General features: G+C 35.0%; 2 protein-coding genes across 4 annotated transcripts; one reads left to right on the top strand and one right to left on the bottom strand.

The window, feature by feature from the left end:
• Positions 1–1,819, top strand: LOC111396553 (transcription factor bHLH75-like). Of its 3 annotated transcripts, none has more exons than XM_023022966.1 (6): positions 1–397; positions 520–639; positions 802–867; positions 1,083–1,151; positions 1,265–1,345; positions 1,585–1,819. In XM_023022966.1, the coding sequence occupies exons 1-6, from the start codon at positions 56–58 to the stop codon at positions 1,684–1,686; spliced, it is 780 nt and encodes a 259-aa protein (XP_022878734.1). In that variant the 5' UTR covers positions 1–55; the 3' UTR covers positions 1,687–1,819. The 3 variants fall into 3 exon arrangements, with proteins under 3 accessions (XP_022878734.1, XP_022878733.1, XP_022878732.1); XM_023022965.1 differs by having other exon boundaries at positions 1–400; positions 1,588–1,819; XM_023022964.1 differs by having other exon boundaries at positions 1–400.
• A 9,152-nt stretch (positions 1,820–10,971) lies between these two features.
• On the bottom strand, positions 10,972–13,175 carry LOC111396298 (endonuclease 2). The gene is made up of 8 exons (XM_023022688.1): positions 12,775–13,175; positions 12,537–12,644; positions 12,072–12,127; positions 11,875–11,958; positions 11,694–11,786; positions 11,532–11,593; positions 11,340–11,413; positions 10,972–11,239 (listed from the first exon to the last, which is right to left on the bottom strand). Exons 1-8 carry the CDS (start codon positions 13,100–13,102, stop codon positions 11,145–11,147), a joined length of 900 nt encoding a protein of 299 aa, XP_022878456.1. The 5' UTR covers positions 13,103–13,175; the 3' UTR covers positions 10,972–11,144.
• Positions 13,176–16,623: the final 3,448 nt, after the last annotated feature.

Here is a 16,623-nt window from a genome sequence, read left to right as displayed (position 1 = left end):
TTGGACTTGCAGAGTTTATGGTAGACCTTGAGAACCCTAAATCTTCTTCCCAGAAATGAACCCAAACAGCAAGGAATTATTAAACAACCTGAGTGAAATGGAGGGTTTCAACCCAAATTTTCATAGAAACATGCCTTTGTACAATGAAGGGTTTTCTGATCATCAACCTCGACTAATTCCCCCAACTTTGAATGAGGAATTTTCAAGAACCATTCATCCTTTGGTCCACTTTCCGGTATATGATCCGGAAGTGCTTAATTTCTTTCCGTCAGATGGAAGTTTAAGCCATGGATGCAAAAACATAAACGTCGGACCGGAATCTGATATACTGCTTAAGTATTCACCATCAGTATCTGGAACTGGTTCAGTCGGAGCTAACAAGTCCAGCAAAAATTATGTAGTATGTATCTCTTTTCACATAAGTTATCAATATTTATTCTGTCATTAGCCCTTTATATCAAGCAAGATCCTGCATTTATATTAGTTATAATTATTAAGATATGAATCATATGATCACAGAATTATGGTGGCAAGAAAAGAAAGAGAATTGATGGGACTGACTCTCAGAAACCTAGGGAAGTTGTTCATGTCAGAGCAAAGAGAGGGCAAGCTACTGATAGCCACAGTTTGGCTGAAAGGGTTTGTTTTGGTTATTGATTTTTCATTTTCAAATTTCAGTACAAGAAAATACCATGCATGTTTATTCACAAACCGATTATCTGTTCGCATAAATTCATACTCTAGACCCAGAAAATTATCTACAACAATATGAAAATGAGAAGATTTTTGTGTTAATTATAGTTACGAAGGGAGAAGATAAATGAAAGGCTGAGATGCTTGCAAGACCTTGTTCCAGGGTGTTACAAGGTAAGGCCTTCATTTTCAGTTCCTTTTTTTCTTCCCCATTATGGTCATGGAAAACCTAATGATTGCAGGATTTTATATTTTGATAGAAATAACTTTAGATGTTACAATATATAGACGGGTATGGCTGAAAATAATTTCATATATAGCCAACCCAAATTTATTTGGAAAAGTTAATTTTATTTTATTTTATTTATTTATTATTTTTCTTTTTGTAGACAATGGGGATGGCTGTGATGTTGGAAGTGATCATAAATTATGTCAGATCACTGCAAAATCAAATTGATGTAAGATTGTACTTATCAAGATTCTAAATTATCGAGTCAATCTGATTATAGAATACGTCTTAGTTTATATTCTCTTTTAAATAATTATTTTTATTTATACATCTTTTCTCTAGTTTCTTTCAATGAAACTATCAGCAGCAAGTCTATTCTACGATTTCAACTCATCTGAGGCAGAAGTTGTCGAAACAATGCAGGTAAAACATTTTTCAGTGTGTTTGGTACATTGAATTCGTAACATGATTGAATGGAACTCAATTCTATGTGCACAATTTTTATTTCGGCTCCTAACAATTGTCAAATCTACATTCATCCTAGAAGATATTTACTCAAATTAATAACTGCAGGAAAGAAAATATAATTTTCCATTTTACCATATTAAATTCCAAAGTTGGACTTTAATGTTGATATTGTACTGTTGGAATGGGTTTAACAGCAGGGAACAACTGGATATGATGCACAAGGGATGGAGAAACTTGTAGGAGAAGGTTATGGAGGTCCACTCCAGTCCCAAGCCTTTTGGCCTTTTCTATCTTAGTTTCTATTGTATCATATGCTTGTCCAATGTATACATACACTTATCTATATCGTCATCCTCAATAAAAGATACTTGATTATGCCTTATAATGCAGAATTCATGAATAACAAACGTCGACCTCTTCGTGTACTAATTTACTATTTGTTAATAGATTGGTAATTACTATTTTCTTTTGCTGAATATTGGACGGAAAGGGTGCTGCTAATGCTGACTTTAGTACAGGGAGAAATGATGTCAGATTAGGTCTAATAAGACATTAACAATAGCCAAAAGAATCTAGACAATTTGTAAATGTCCAGATGCTAAAATTGTCCTAATGATTTATTTTGTTCTAACACAGCCATAATATTGGTGCATCAATGTGACTTTGATCAAGTGTTAAATCCTTGTCAAATGCATTAAAAGTTTATCACCTACAGTAATGTCACCATGATATTATGTGGAAGATAATTATGAATAATTTCAGGTCCCGCAAATTGATTTGTAGATAAGTCTCAAAATTTTGAATGTTCTTCCAATTTGTTAAACATGGAATTTCCCCTTTAGTTAAATCAAATGTGTATCTATCTACTTTGTATCAAAGAAATTCGTAAAATTGAGCCATGTATCATCACAAGGTACTATCCTATTTATACTGTAAGATCGTTATCAATTCAGCCCAAAATAAAGAGAAATCATAGTTTCACTCGTAAATAATGAATAAAATAATTATATTGATGAAGAAGGTGCTCAGAGAAAGAAAGAATTTATCAGTGTTTATTGCTTACATGCACTGCAAGAAAATGTCAGCAACGATTCTGTTGAAAAATTACATTCACCTTTGAGAATAAACATTAGGGATTTTTAAGAAATTTGTTTTTGAATTCAATAAAAAACCTAAAAATTACGTTGCTATTTCGATAAAGGAATAATACTCAGGAGTCTAAAAGGTATAAAGGGATTAGGGCTTTAAATGCATTGGCAGTGAGTAGGATTTGTCTTGATAAGGGGACCCTTTTTTAGCCCCATTATAATTACTTTTGGGGTTTTTTTTTTGTGTAATATTATTTTATTAAAAAATGTGTGATTGAAAAAAAGAGAGAGAAAAATACATTTTGATATGAATGGGGCTCAAAACAATATTAGAAGAAAATGCAGTTAATTTGACTAAAGTGTTTCATATTAGAGTAAATACTTTTTTTATGAATTAAGCAAATAATCTTTCTTTTTTTTTTTTTTTCCGATCATATTTGACTTTTTATCATTGGACCTCTTCATCATTCAATCAGTGGCTAGTTCGATTTTTAAAACTGATTAATATATCACATATATTTTTATTTTTAAAATAATTTGAACGTCAGCATTGATTAATCAATAGACAAAATCAAGATAAAAGCAAGCGAGTTAAACGTCAGCTCTTATCTCTAATATCAGTATCGCCTACCAATATCAAAAGGCCAGGGAAAAAAAAAAAAAGAAACATAACATTTATGCACAAGAAAATTATGTTAATTCTTTAATAAATTGAAAATATTCATTATTTATATATTAAATTTATTTCATCTGTTGACCCTTGAAAATGGTTGAAAGGTGTTGATACAAGATAATATACACGTGGGTGTATTATGTAGTATTTCTACTATAAATATGAATGTTTATGAAAAAAGTGAATAGTGGACAACGCAAGTATATTATTTCCTTCCCTGTATTTTTCCAAGCTTTCTAATTGATACAAAAATTCCCTATTTATATTGATTAGACTGACGTGGTCACCGTAGAATTGGATCCACATGGCCTGATCTAATGACCCTAACTGTTACATCAACTCTGTCATTTATTAATTACATTGATAGACTTTTGACAAGAGGTCAGCCACTCTATAAGTTAGGCTGACATTCTTGACAGTTATTAACTATGCACGTCACATCAATCAACTCTGGAGACACGCTTGTCCGACCCTCTTCTGTTTGTCAAAGACTTCGGGTAGTAGAGTGGTTCAATGATAGAAGGCAAACCACTTTGGATCAACTTAGTGCAATGACCTCAACACTTCCTTTGACAGCTTCGAACGTTAGTCCCTTCTGTACCAATTCTTAGGTACTCGCCATGTATATGCATATGAGGTCTCCACGTAGACCTTTCTGTATTTACTAGTAACAATAGTCCCCAACTCTATATTCGATCATTTATGTGGTACGTAGAATTTGTAATTAATTTCGAAGTTTCCAAGAAAAGTTCCAAGAGAAGAAATTCCTAATGGATGTCAGTCCCCCAAGTCTAATTTACCAACATTGATGTGGGAATTAGAATCCGTGAGAGGGTGTTGACATTGAATTTTGAGCTTATAGTTCCTCAGTTCAGTTTGGGGCTTTCGAGGGGGATCAACTGAGGTGCTTTCATAGTAGAACCGAAGTACTTTAAGATGTAGTCCGAGGTACTTTTGTGCAGCACTATTGTCGAGGTTGTAAGTGTCATAGAGAGGGGTTGGATAGGGTCAGCGTGAAAATATGTGAAGGGTCTTTTGTGCTGTAATGATTAGTTGTCTTTGTTGTGCATCTGAAATTATGATGCTTGAGGGGATTCGGGTAGTTGGATCATCTTTTATCATTTATTGACACAAGTTGCTATGTTGACGTTCAGTCTTCTCGAGGAGTGCGAAGCCCTCAATTTTCAAGGCATTGCCACGTGTTTCGATCTGGGCCCTAAAGCTGAAGCGTCGATTTTATCGAGTGGCCTATAAGTGCCCCGAATTTGGACAGTCTAGATTTTTAAGATCTGACGGTAAAAAACCTATGCGTTTGCCTATAAAAAGGCTCATTCCTGCTTGAACACTCATTTACTAGTGCGAATTGCTCCATGATGATTCTTTGCAATATGACAAAAAATTGTATTTATGCTTGGTGGATCTTGAGGGGAGTTGGTGCGAGGGTTTGCTTGGTTTTGGGTAGTTCTATATTTTCTTATCCTTTTGTAGGAAACTTCTGTGCCTTCAAGAGGAAAGTTTTGTAGGGTCCGATCATTTGCGTTATTCTGCCCTTTGGGCGAATTTTTATTTCTGAGGGGGACATTTTCGAGCTCCCACTTCTTTTACCGATATGCCCTTTCTTAGGTTGAGCATTGCAGACGCTTTTCAGCTCATATTCTGAAGTGCCTCTATGAGCTATACATTTTTCTTGTTCCTTCAAAGGAACTATCTCAGAAAGTGCCATGCACTTTGCTGAAGGCTTCATTAGTCTCTTCTTCGTAGAGTGGACCAGGTCATGTCTGATGTCCGAGTACAGTGTAAATGAACATGCACGACAATAAGATCGGTATGATAGGTAGTAAAATATGCTAGCCGTAATTGTTATATACAAGCTATCTAGTAATTTCTAATTATACAGTAGATGTTAAAACAACGAGATTCTAGAAACAAGACATAACTTAATGAAAATTTTCACAGGCCTTTACAGAAGATGTTGCTCAAAGTCCTTGGGGGAGATGAGGTTGTTTGCCGACGCTGTCCTCTTTGAATACATTATGAAGGGAGCTGAGATCCTTATTCTCCTTAGTTCTCAAATCTTCGTGCGTGTCTTTTTGGTTTTGTACTTGATAGTTAGTGCATAGTCTTCCTTTTCAGGGTGTATGCATATTTTAGGTGTGACTCCATATGGGGCCTTTCTTTTTTTGCATTTGATATCTCGGCCGAGGTGGTTTCATCTTCATCTCTTCTTTGAACAAGCTTATTTTGCATAGCTCATTTTGGGTTACGTATATATGGTCGGGGTACGACTTTTGACCCATTCTGATTTTCTTATTCGGATGGGACCAAAGTTTTAGCCTCGGGATGGGGAGATCGGCCTTTACCTTTTGTGCCCAAACTTTCTTAGGCAATATAATTCTGTGAGGCTTATGGTTAAGCTGCTTTGAGTAGAGAGGAGAACAAATCTTACTTTCCAGCGACTGCTGTCGATGGGTCATATTTTGTTGTCCGATGTCATTGGGGCCTGCCCCGGCAATTATATATTTTAGCACCTCTTTCTGCAAGATGAGCTAATTTGAGGCGGCCAAAATTGGCGCTCTTCTTTCGAATGAGGCTTTCAACCTTTTTCATGAGGATGGTGTTTATGACTTCTGTCTTCTATCTCTATCTTTTGGATGGGATAGGAAAGATAGCATATCACTTTTCTGTGGGGTCTGTGTCCTTACTTCACCGACATCCTAAGAAGGTCGACTCATGTCGGCCGGGGTTGCGAAGTCCGGCTTGATAGTTATATGTCTTAGTGCCTTTTTCTACGAGAGGGCTTCTCTGGGCCTTGAGCATTTTCCTCTTGCATGATCAGTTTTGGTAGGTCCACATCCGAACTGATGCAGCTCGTCTTTCCTGCCTATTTCTAGATGGGGGATGCATGTATCTAAGAGCGAGCTCATCTGCAGTTTTTGGCTGAAGTTGTCCATGTTGATTTTCCTCTGAAAAAGAATTGAATAGATGTGGTTTGTTCAAGGAAATAGGAGGGCGCCCGGTTTAAGCGGGTAGAATGGGGGGTCGGCCTTCTCTGTCTCTTGTAGGACCAAGCCTATCGAAGACACTAGCCTGTCCTCTTGGTGCATTATCCCAACTGGCTTTTAAAAGAACGACAGCCTCCTGAGTTATTTGATTGGTGTCGTAATTGGTAACTGTGTCCACATTTACCTGTATTTCTCTGGAAATGACTTCCTCATTTTGGGAGGATTTGGCTAGTTGACTTTGCATGCGCCTAGTAGTTTACGCATTGCAGCATTTTGCCAGAAGATGACTCTCATATTTGCGATGACGGCAGCCATCTCTCTGATTAGCCCTGCTACAAGCCTGGGCCTACTCCTTGAGCCACTTCTTTGGTGGCAGACCACTGGGGCGGTTGGCAGTGGCTCCTGGATTACTGGGGCATTTTGTGAGGATGTCTCCTCACCAACATGTTCTTTGGTCTATTTGGCGTGATTCTTTCCTTCTTCGGATTCATGGCCAGGAGTTGTCTTCCTTTATTCAAGGATTTTTCCTTTTTGGTTTCTCCTTTCAAAACTCAAATTTTTCCTCAATTGGATTTTCGTGGTTTAGCTATTTCAAACTTCTTATAGATGGCGCCAATCTATTGACTCTCGAAAATAGTAGACAGGTGTTGATACAAGATAATATACACGTGGACGTATTATGTAGTATTTCTACTGTAAATATGAATGTTTGTGGAAGAAGGTGAATAGTGGATAACGCAAGTATATTATTCCCTTCACTATATTTTTCCAAACCCTCTCAATTGATACAAGAATTTCCTATTTATGGTGATCAGGTCGACGTGGTCACTGTAGGATTAGATCCATGTGGCTTGATCTGTCGATCCTAACTGTTACATCAACTCCGTTGTCTCTTAATTACATTGATAGACTTTTGAGAAGAGTCAGCCACTTTATAAGCTAGTCTGACATTCCTAACACTTATTAACTACGCATGTCACATCAGTTAACTTTGAAGACGTGCTTGTCTGACGCTCTTTTGTTTGTCAAGGACTTTAGGTGGTAGAGTGGTTTGGCAGCAGAAGGCGAACCATCTCGAATCAACTTAGTACAACAATCTCGGCACTTCCTTTGACAGCTTTGAACGTTAGTCCATTCTACACCAATTTTTGGGTGCTCGCCATGTGTATGCATATGAGGTCTCCATGTAGACCTTTCTGTATTGACTAGTAACAATATTATTGACTAGTAATAACATCAAAGAAAAATTAATTCTACAACAAAAATCAAAAATAAATTTTCTACATTTCCCAACAATTTCTTATAAAACAATGTTTTTATATTCAAATGAAATTTTAGGGTAACGTTTTAGATGCAATAATAATTGTTTAAAAAATGACCATTCAAAATAAGGAGAAGCGAAGTCAAAATATTTAGGGTAGGTCATGGGTTTTTGAAAAGTTAAAAAGAGCTTTTGAACTCATTAGAATAATTTTATGAAAGTATTTCTTCCAGATAGAAAAACTTTTAGAGGAAGTTGATCGAATATAGTTTCCTTCAAAAATTCTTTTACTAGAAGTAAAAGTCATATTAAACGAACCCTTAATTTTGAATCTTAAGCTGAAATTATGTTCAATAAATATGAAGTTGGAAATATTGCATCCTCTAACTCATCTTATAAGCAGTAAGTTGGTCTCAAACTTTAAAGGAGCAAGTTAGCTATCGAATTTTAATTATAGTTGTATAATTTATTTTCGATGATGAAAGTTGTTAAATATTTGTTAAATCGTCATTTGATTTTTATGAATGAATGTCCCATTTCAAATTTCTAACAATAAGTTCAAGTTAAGAGATAAAATTTTATCTTCGTAAAGTTAAATATGTAAAGTTAGTGTGATGATTTAAGTCTTGTTTAATCCCTATTATTTTCAAAATACATTTGTCTTTTTTTTATTTTTAATCACACATTCTTCAATAAAATAATATTACACATAAATCTAAATTTTTTTTAACTATACATTCTCCATCAAAATACTATTTTAAAATGCATTTTGGGCAAAAGTTAGGACTCAAACAAGCTCTTAAAAGACTTCTGAACAGTCTCGTCACTGAAAATCAATTATACTATTATAATGAAAGATTTGTTTGATGTAGTATTTTTGAGAATAGATTTTGGGGAAAAAAAATATTTTTGAAGAATATGTGGTTAAAAAGAAAAAAAATATTGTAAGTTGACGTTAAAAATTGTTTTGTTGGAAGAATTCGTGGTTAAAAATGAGTTTTAAATAATTTATACCAAATATGGGTGAAATGTTGTGAGCAATTTGTTCATTTTTAATTACTGGATACTAACTTGCTATTTGAACAATATTAGGGACCAAATTGTGCAATTTTCATAGGTTAATAATTTTTCCTCATTTTAATAACTTTAAAAATATATTTTGCATTACACGTTTAAAAATACTCCCTTTTCATTGTCTTTTTGGATTGTTCTAATTTTATCAACTACCTCCAATGTTTTCAATCTAGTTTAGATTTTATTTTTCAGACAAATTAGAAGGATTATTGCATAAAATTTCCACTGTTGGATCTTAGAAATATACCTCAAGATGTATTTTTTGTGTGTTGCATCTCCAGAATTCTTAAAGACTATCCAGGAAAATCTAAAGAAAACTGCCATTGCTCTATTGGAAAAAGTTAAGGACATCTGCAGAGATCACGGGGTCTGATCCTTTATTTTGGACATGTTCCATTTAGGCATCGACTTAATTTGTAGCATACATGTGTTCCACTCTATATAAGCTGCATACTACAATAATATCAACTTTGCTGAATACTCTCACCTTAGTAAAAACAATGAAAAAAATAAGTTAGGGAACTCCATCTATGACCAATATGTAGGGACGCCTCTTCTCTAGCACCTAGATGTTAATCAAATCCAAGCAATACTTGACTTATCCATGGAAACAGGTTTTGTCAACATTTTTGCTGTATTCTTGTGCCACTCCATTCCATTGCCATCGATGCGCTTTACTCGTCTCACTCCATTGCGATCGATGCACTTTACTCATCTCACCCCACTCCGTTCCACTCTACGTCAGAATCGACCTATTTTTCAAGTACACACATATTTCACTCTAAATGACCCACATGTTACAACGCTTATAAATGCATTTCTTGTATATTCGAAATATACGATAATTACTAATTAAAATGGGTACTCTTTCTTCTACAGTTTAGTGTTGAGACAATTATTGAAGCAGGAGATCCTAAAGAGGCCATATGTGAAGCAGTGGAAAAGCTAAAGGTTGAATTACTAGTGCTGGGAAACCACAGTCAAGGGGCTTTGCAAAGGTTATTTACTGTTTTGTAGGAAACTGTTGTTGCCGCAAAGTATGGTGCCATCTCGAAAATTACAAGTACGGTGTCTACTTCTTTGTTTTTCCTTATTTTGAGTTGGTGTAAAACCTCAATTTGGATTTTGATTTAGTTTAATGTGGACAATGAAGAAACCGTGTCTGGAAGCCCACTCCTCGAATATGTCATAGTCCATTTTATACACTTCCTAACTTCCTAGGAGTAACTTAGATCTTTTGGGATAATGGTTCTCACATCTGCTTCGTGCAAATCCTTTCTTTTAATAAGAACTTCTGTTGCACATGTTCAAATGTATTTTCAGCTTGATTTGTTGGCAAGAACTGAAAATGTATGCAAATAATTGTTGTTCCAAGTACTTATTTTAGCGGTATAACGGTTGTATATATTGTAAATGAACAAAGTTTCAAGCCACAGGAGCGTAGTCGAAACACTATTATTGTAAGCAAATGTTCTAACCTACAGGAACGTAATTAGAACACAATTTAAGGATACAAAGTATATGACTAAACCGACCACATGAAACCAAAATGAAATAAGGAGCAGAAAAAGATATTCGAAGCGAGTATAATTCTTTCCTTAAGACAAATTGCCCTGCTACGGTGCTCACGTTTGAATTGCAAATGTCTCCGAAGATACAACAAATACACTCTTGTGGTAGCAGCACTTCAAACCACAAGAACGACGAAACTTCAACGGAATTTTTCCTTTACAAAGGAATGTTATGAGAATGGAAGAAAGATGAATTGCAAGAGAAAAATGGATGCTCAATGCAATGGTGTATTCAAAACCACGTCCATAGGGTCCTCCTTATAGATGTAGAAAGGGTGCAAATGAAGTAGTTGGACCAAAATCTGTATCATTTCGAAAAGTTGCAACACTTCATCTCTTCCAAATTTGAATCATAATTTCTCATTCATCCGGAATTGGTTTCGAGATTCCAAATATACCACAACGATCTACTCGACGAATAAAATAAGTTGGTCTATTTACTTGTGTAATTTGATCATTGGATCAAGTCCAAATATTTGGTCGAAGTTGATACGAAGTCACACTTTTTCATTTTTCCAATTTTACCCTTAACCAATTTTTGGGTATTTTTGAACCAATTCCAACAATAATATCAAATAGAACGAACAGTTAGGCGGCTAGGCATGATAAATGATAACATAGCTCTTTGATGTCTGATTTATGAGCTTTCTGCGACAAACAATAAATTTTAAAAGTATATTTTTCTCGGAATATGAAACAGGGCATTCCTGCGAAGCATCAGCAACTACTATGTTCACAATGCCAAGTGCCAGGTTCTTGTTGTGAAGAAGAAAGCATGAAATAGATAGAGTTTTTATCCATTTCACTTGTGTCAAGATCTATTGTGGAATAAGAGCATTATATTATCTTGTAAATATCCTATGTTTCTATGTACGTGAATAATTTTTGGGCCAACATATTGGACGATGCTTGTAAAATGTGAAATACTTTTATATTTGAAATGCAAATTGGTTGATTTTTTTTATTACATGATAAAGAAACAGTGATTTATGCTCATTTTTGTCACCCGCTTACATTTAGATGTGGTGTTGAATTCTAGCATGATTTTTCCTACATGCTGTTTCAGAGCATGGCCGATATACTTGTCATCCGAATATGCGGTTAAGCGTTGCTGCCAAACGAACTCCACCCTGAGCTAGCCGCAAATTGACCATTGGTGAACGGGTAAGGAAATAGTCATCTGCAATTGTTTGCTTGTGTCATTTTATAATGATTTAGGATTCAAATAAATGAACTCATTAGCTAGTTACTATTATTATTTAAAATGTTAAAAACTTTACCTTCAAGCACCGAATCTTCATGCACACCTTTATATGCCCAATCACAGGCTGCTTTTATACCTTCTGATGCATATCTGCAGGTGGCACAAACATGTTTTCGAGCATTCTTAACATTAAATTTATCTGTCAATCCTATAAAGTTTCAACTTTTAGTTCAGAATAATCATTTGTTTTGTGTGTGATCAAACATACAGATCTGGGCAAGTTGTCTTGCTGCAGGCCTCCCATGCTTTTGCTTGTTTGGCCCATACTGTCTGCCAAGCATCACGAGAAGACAAAAGGTCAGGATTTGAAGCAAAACATTGAGATTTGAGAGTGTTCAACTTCTAAGGAAGGAAATCGAAAATAAGGTACCGTTATGTTTTTTTGGATTGCATCAATCATTTCATTTACATTGGAATCATAGAATCTTTCTTCTTCTGTCTCGATTATGCTATTGTCCCACACCTGCGTTGTTGCAAGTAAGAATACAGTTTTCAAAGTTTTTATAGGATGCCGGATTGTTGCGTGTGTTTGTTTTGTACAAAATACTTACATGATGAAGAACTGTTTTTCTCGTGTACCAATGGACGTCGATTGTATTTGCACCCCTATCGGAAGTAAATCCTACATGTAGAGGCTGGTTGCAGAAATAATTCAGGGATTGTAACTAAAAAGGGGATAATCTAACAAAACCCTTATAAATCAAAACATATAACTGTGTGGACTTGACCCATTATTTGAATTACCAACCTGATGAATATCTCCCATAAAATGAGAAAGGAAGAGAAGTGCTTCTGTTAAATTATCTGTCATTATTCAAGCCATGAAACCTTTTTATCAGTCAAATAATCATATACTATTGATTAGGCACTCATCAATATAACATCCTGTGGCAGGCAGGGGAAATTAGGTTAAGCCATAAACTTAAGAATTTAATGTTTATAGAAAACAGTAGAAAACCCGAGAAACAAGTAATTCGAGTCCAACTCATATGGCTTTGAATGGTAAAGGGGGTAACTAATCACTAAAGGATATGTAAGGCCCTAACTGACTTATTTAAACTTTGTTATACACATTCTTGTTTTCATTACTGTGATTAGTTCAACACTACTATTCTCGAGATCGAATTAACTAGATCCTTTTTAAAGGAGAAATATCCAGCAAAAAGGAAAAAAATTGCAGCTCAAAAAGAAGAGGATTTTGTTGATTGATTACACTGAGAAGCAGAATTTTCATTGCCATAGGTGAGAAGCTGAGTGGTGTAGTTGTTGATAGCTCCCGCTACACATCTATCTTTTATGCCATCTTCATCCTTGCAATCCCCTGCATATACATTAATTATATGGTGTTAGTATTCCTGTATCTTATATAAGTTCTAAATGGTTGATCCCCAAAACAGAGAAAAATAAAGGTTCAAATTTTATGAAATAAAGAAGCCAGAATAAATGCTCACTGCTGTATTGATATGTGCAGAGATTATCCGGGGTGTCGATAAAATGAAGAGCGGACGACCAGTGATAATGGAACTTGACACGGTCTGCCCACGCACAAACGCTCCCCAGATCATTATCTGCATAGGCTGGCAATAAATTCTCCACAGCATCTGCTGGGGAATTACATCGAAAAATACATTTGGAAATACGAACTCCTTTCAATACTGGACAGTCGAGAACCTGGGCAATTCGACAAGTAATGAGATGGCCATCGATTCCCCATCCATAAGCCACTGGAAATAGAAACAAAGCTACAAGAGCTAGTATCTGACTTCTGCAGAATTCCATTTCGGCTTCCCTGCTTCAAATTGCCAAGATTTTTGCCTATAGTAAAATCCAGCGTAGCCATAAAGGTGCAATAAATAGACGAATTATCAGGCTTTTAAGTGGTGGAGTAGTGTGAACTGCGTGAAAAGCAAACTTGATTTCTTGCCAAAAAGAAACAATATGGTATTCGTCTTTTCAAATGAGATTATGACGTGTGGACAGCGACAACAGAGTTTTAAGGAAGACGGCTGTGCCCGAACGCTTTGGTTAATCTTTGTTCACACGTATTTTGTATAGTTTGGGATCATTAACGTGCCTGGAAAGGAAATAAACTTGGAATTTAACGGTTTGAATGATAATGTGATCCCATGATTTAAGCCTTTATTATTTGATTTTTATGTGGGAGAATCGTAAACAGAATATTCGATTAATTTGTTATTTGATTATTGACTTTAATGACATAATTCGAATGTGCAAAGTAGGTAAACTCCACTTCCGGTCAATTGGGTCACACAATTTCAGTTTAAACTCCTGTTTGACAATCATTAATTGAAGAAAACAAAGATTTGAGTAGTGTCTTGTAGAAAATGTGTGGTAAAAGTACGGAAAATTTTTAGATTTACATGTAGAATATTTATTGTGTGAATACGTGATTAAAAATGAGTATACAGAAAAAAAGAGCTTAAAAATAGGATTTTGTCATTTGTACATTCTTAAGTTTACATTGATATTTGATGCGTTGTAAAAAGTGATTGGCTCCAAGACTGTTTTATTTTTAAAATTGTCAAATTACATTTTGTCATGTGTCAATGTGTAAATCATAATGTCAAACAAAATATACATTAAGAATAATGTTATCTGTAGTCATTCACTGTCTCAGCCATCCTACATGGCATATATGTAGCTATTAGTGATTTGTTGTAGAAGATAATAAAAAAAATTACCACAGTAGTGTATCAAATTACTAACCGCCACATGTATATCATGTAAAGCAACTATAGCCGTGAACTATTGCAAATAGCATTACTCGTACATCAAGCATCATTGTTAAAAAAATGGTTGTCAAATATGGGGCGTGGCATAAATTTTCACTTACCAATAACTATTAGTAAGGATGATAAAAAAATTCATTATACTCAATACCCACCCCGACCAGGACGAGGATTACTCACCTAATTAGGTAAACGGGGTGAGGATGGGGACTCTCCTTTCCCTACCCATCCCATTTTAAATTTGTTTAAAGTTTAAGTTTTTATTAAATAAAAAGAAAAGAATTATTATCATATCTAAAGGGAACATGAGTTATTCTTTACAAATTGAAAATAATAATAATAATAATAATAATAATAATAATAATAATAATAATAATAATAATAATTTTCATTAGGTAAAGACATAAGAAACGAAATATAGTAAAACAAAGAAACAATAAACAAACAAACAAACGGGGTTGTAAATGTGATATGGGACTCGCCACTCTGATCTCGCCTGGACCCGTCCCACCCTGTCTTAACTGTGTATGAAGGTTAGATAAGGTGATAAAAATACTCGATGAGACGGTAATGAGAATGACCAACCCGTCCCGACTCGTCTCGTTGTCAACCCTAACTATTGGCGACAAAAAGTGATTCCTATACGGACGTTTGAGTATTAGCTCATTGTTTAATTTGTAACTTGCTATTCCGACAAATATTTATTAGGATGATTCATTTAAATTGACGTGAGAGTTCAATTGTAGTGTATTACCATAATTCATGTTGACACATGATGTTAGCATATTGTTGATGGTGAAATATTTTTTACATGATGAATGTTTCGGTGTGCTTAATTTTTTAACGTTAGTCGAAAATACGTTCTATTTAACATATTTCATAATGTCTATGTGATCATGACCTACTATCAACTTATTATCTTACAATCGATAGGAAGTATTGTATGTAAACACTTAAAAAGTAATAACAAACAAGTTCAAAGGATGTTAATAAATTGTTGGAAAAATTGCAACGTTGGTCCCAAACCTTTCATTTTGCAATAGATTATACCCTAAACTTTATTTGTTGGGGCCATAGTCCCAAACCTTTATACATAATTGCAGTTGTTGTCCAAATCACTAATTTCGACCATAATACTGTTAGCCAACATTGAAATAGTAATTTTGACTCAAATGGACAATTTAATTGAGGGACATCTACTTGTAACATCGACTTTCACGAAGATTGGCACTAGATCTTTACTTCTAGTGGGGGGAGTGTTCGATCTTGTGGTAGTTGAGGAAATTGCATAATTCCACTCTGTTCAACTTCGGGATTCTTTTTCCCGGAACTGGTGGTGGTGGAGCTGAAGATCTCTAGCGTGAAAGGAAGGGGCCAAGATCGGCCATGGGGTGTTAGTTGATACATGGCTTCACTTGTTGATTTTAAAACCTCTCTGCTTCTCTAAAGATGGACAAATTTGATGAATTTTCTTGGTAATATGATGAACTAAATTGAACTAAACTTCACCAAAGAAGAGGTGGAAAGGATTTGTGCTTCAAAGATGGAAAATTTTGATGAATTTTCTTGGTAATTTGATGAATCAAATTGAACTATCCTTCACCATAAAAGAGGTGGAAAGGATTTGAGTCTGGGTTTCGAGGTTGGGGATGGGGTATTTGGAGAAGACAAAAGTTGATTTGATTTATTTATTATTATTATTTTTTTTGTTTAATTATTAGATGACTTGTTTTGACAATTTTGACCCTCACTCAAGTTGTCCATTTGAGTCAAAACTACCATTCCAATGTTGCCTAATAGTATTATGAATGGAATCAGGGATTTTGACCAAGGTTGCGGTTAAGTATAAACGTTTGGGACTACAGCCATAAAAATGAGAGGTTAGCGAGTAATTTGGGGCAAAATGAACGGTTTGGGACCAGTGCTGCTACTTTCCCTAAATTGTTACCGAGATTTCCTACGTGGACACAAAATACATGACAAGGAACTAAAAATGAAAAAAGGGTCATCATCGTTCAAATTCAATACAACCATGACGTACAGCCGACTTCGCCACTTGATGGATCCATTACCCCAAGCGTGTGTTATGAATAAATCTCACATTAAATAAAAATGAAAATATAGATCAATATATAAGAGTTTGTGTTACTCCTTTTAATAAAGTTGAGTTTATAAGATGAAATTTTAAATCTTAATATAGTATAAGTGACACGATCTGTCCCGATCACCCTAATGGTTCCGACACGTGTTGTGCGCCGATGGTAGATACTAGTGAAGTGCAGGACCCACTACCAAGGCAAACTTGACATGCTTTGACTGTTATAATTTTATAAAAATTTTGACAGAGCTCCTCCTGAAAAATAGACTAAAACCACCTGAAAATAAAATCAAATATCCCAAACACGTACATATAATTTAAAACAGGGTACACCAGCCCCTAAAAATATCAACTATTCAAATACAACACTGACAATTCGACTTTTGCAACAATTTCTAAACCACAGTACCCAAATGACATAATATATATACAAAACATAGCAAGCTCAACAC

The sequence above is a fragment of the Olea europaea genome, chromosome 6, assembly GCF_002742605.1.
Source record: "Olea europaea var. sylvestris chromosome 6, O_europaea_v1, whole genome shotgun sequence".
In the NCBI taxonomy this organism is placed as follows: domain Eukaryota; kingdom Viridiplantae; phylum Streptophyta; class Magnoliopsida; order Lamiales; family Oleaceae; genus Olea; species Olea europaea.
Note: the sequence above shows the minus strand (reverse complement) of the source record. Positions and strands in the feature narration are given on the sequence as shown.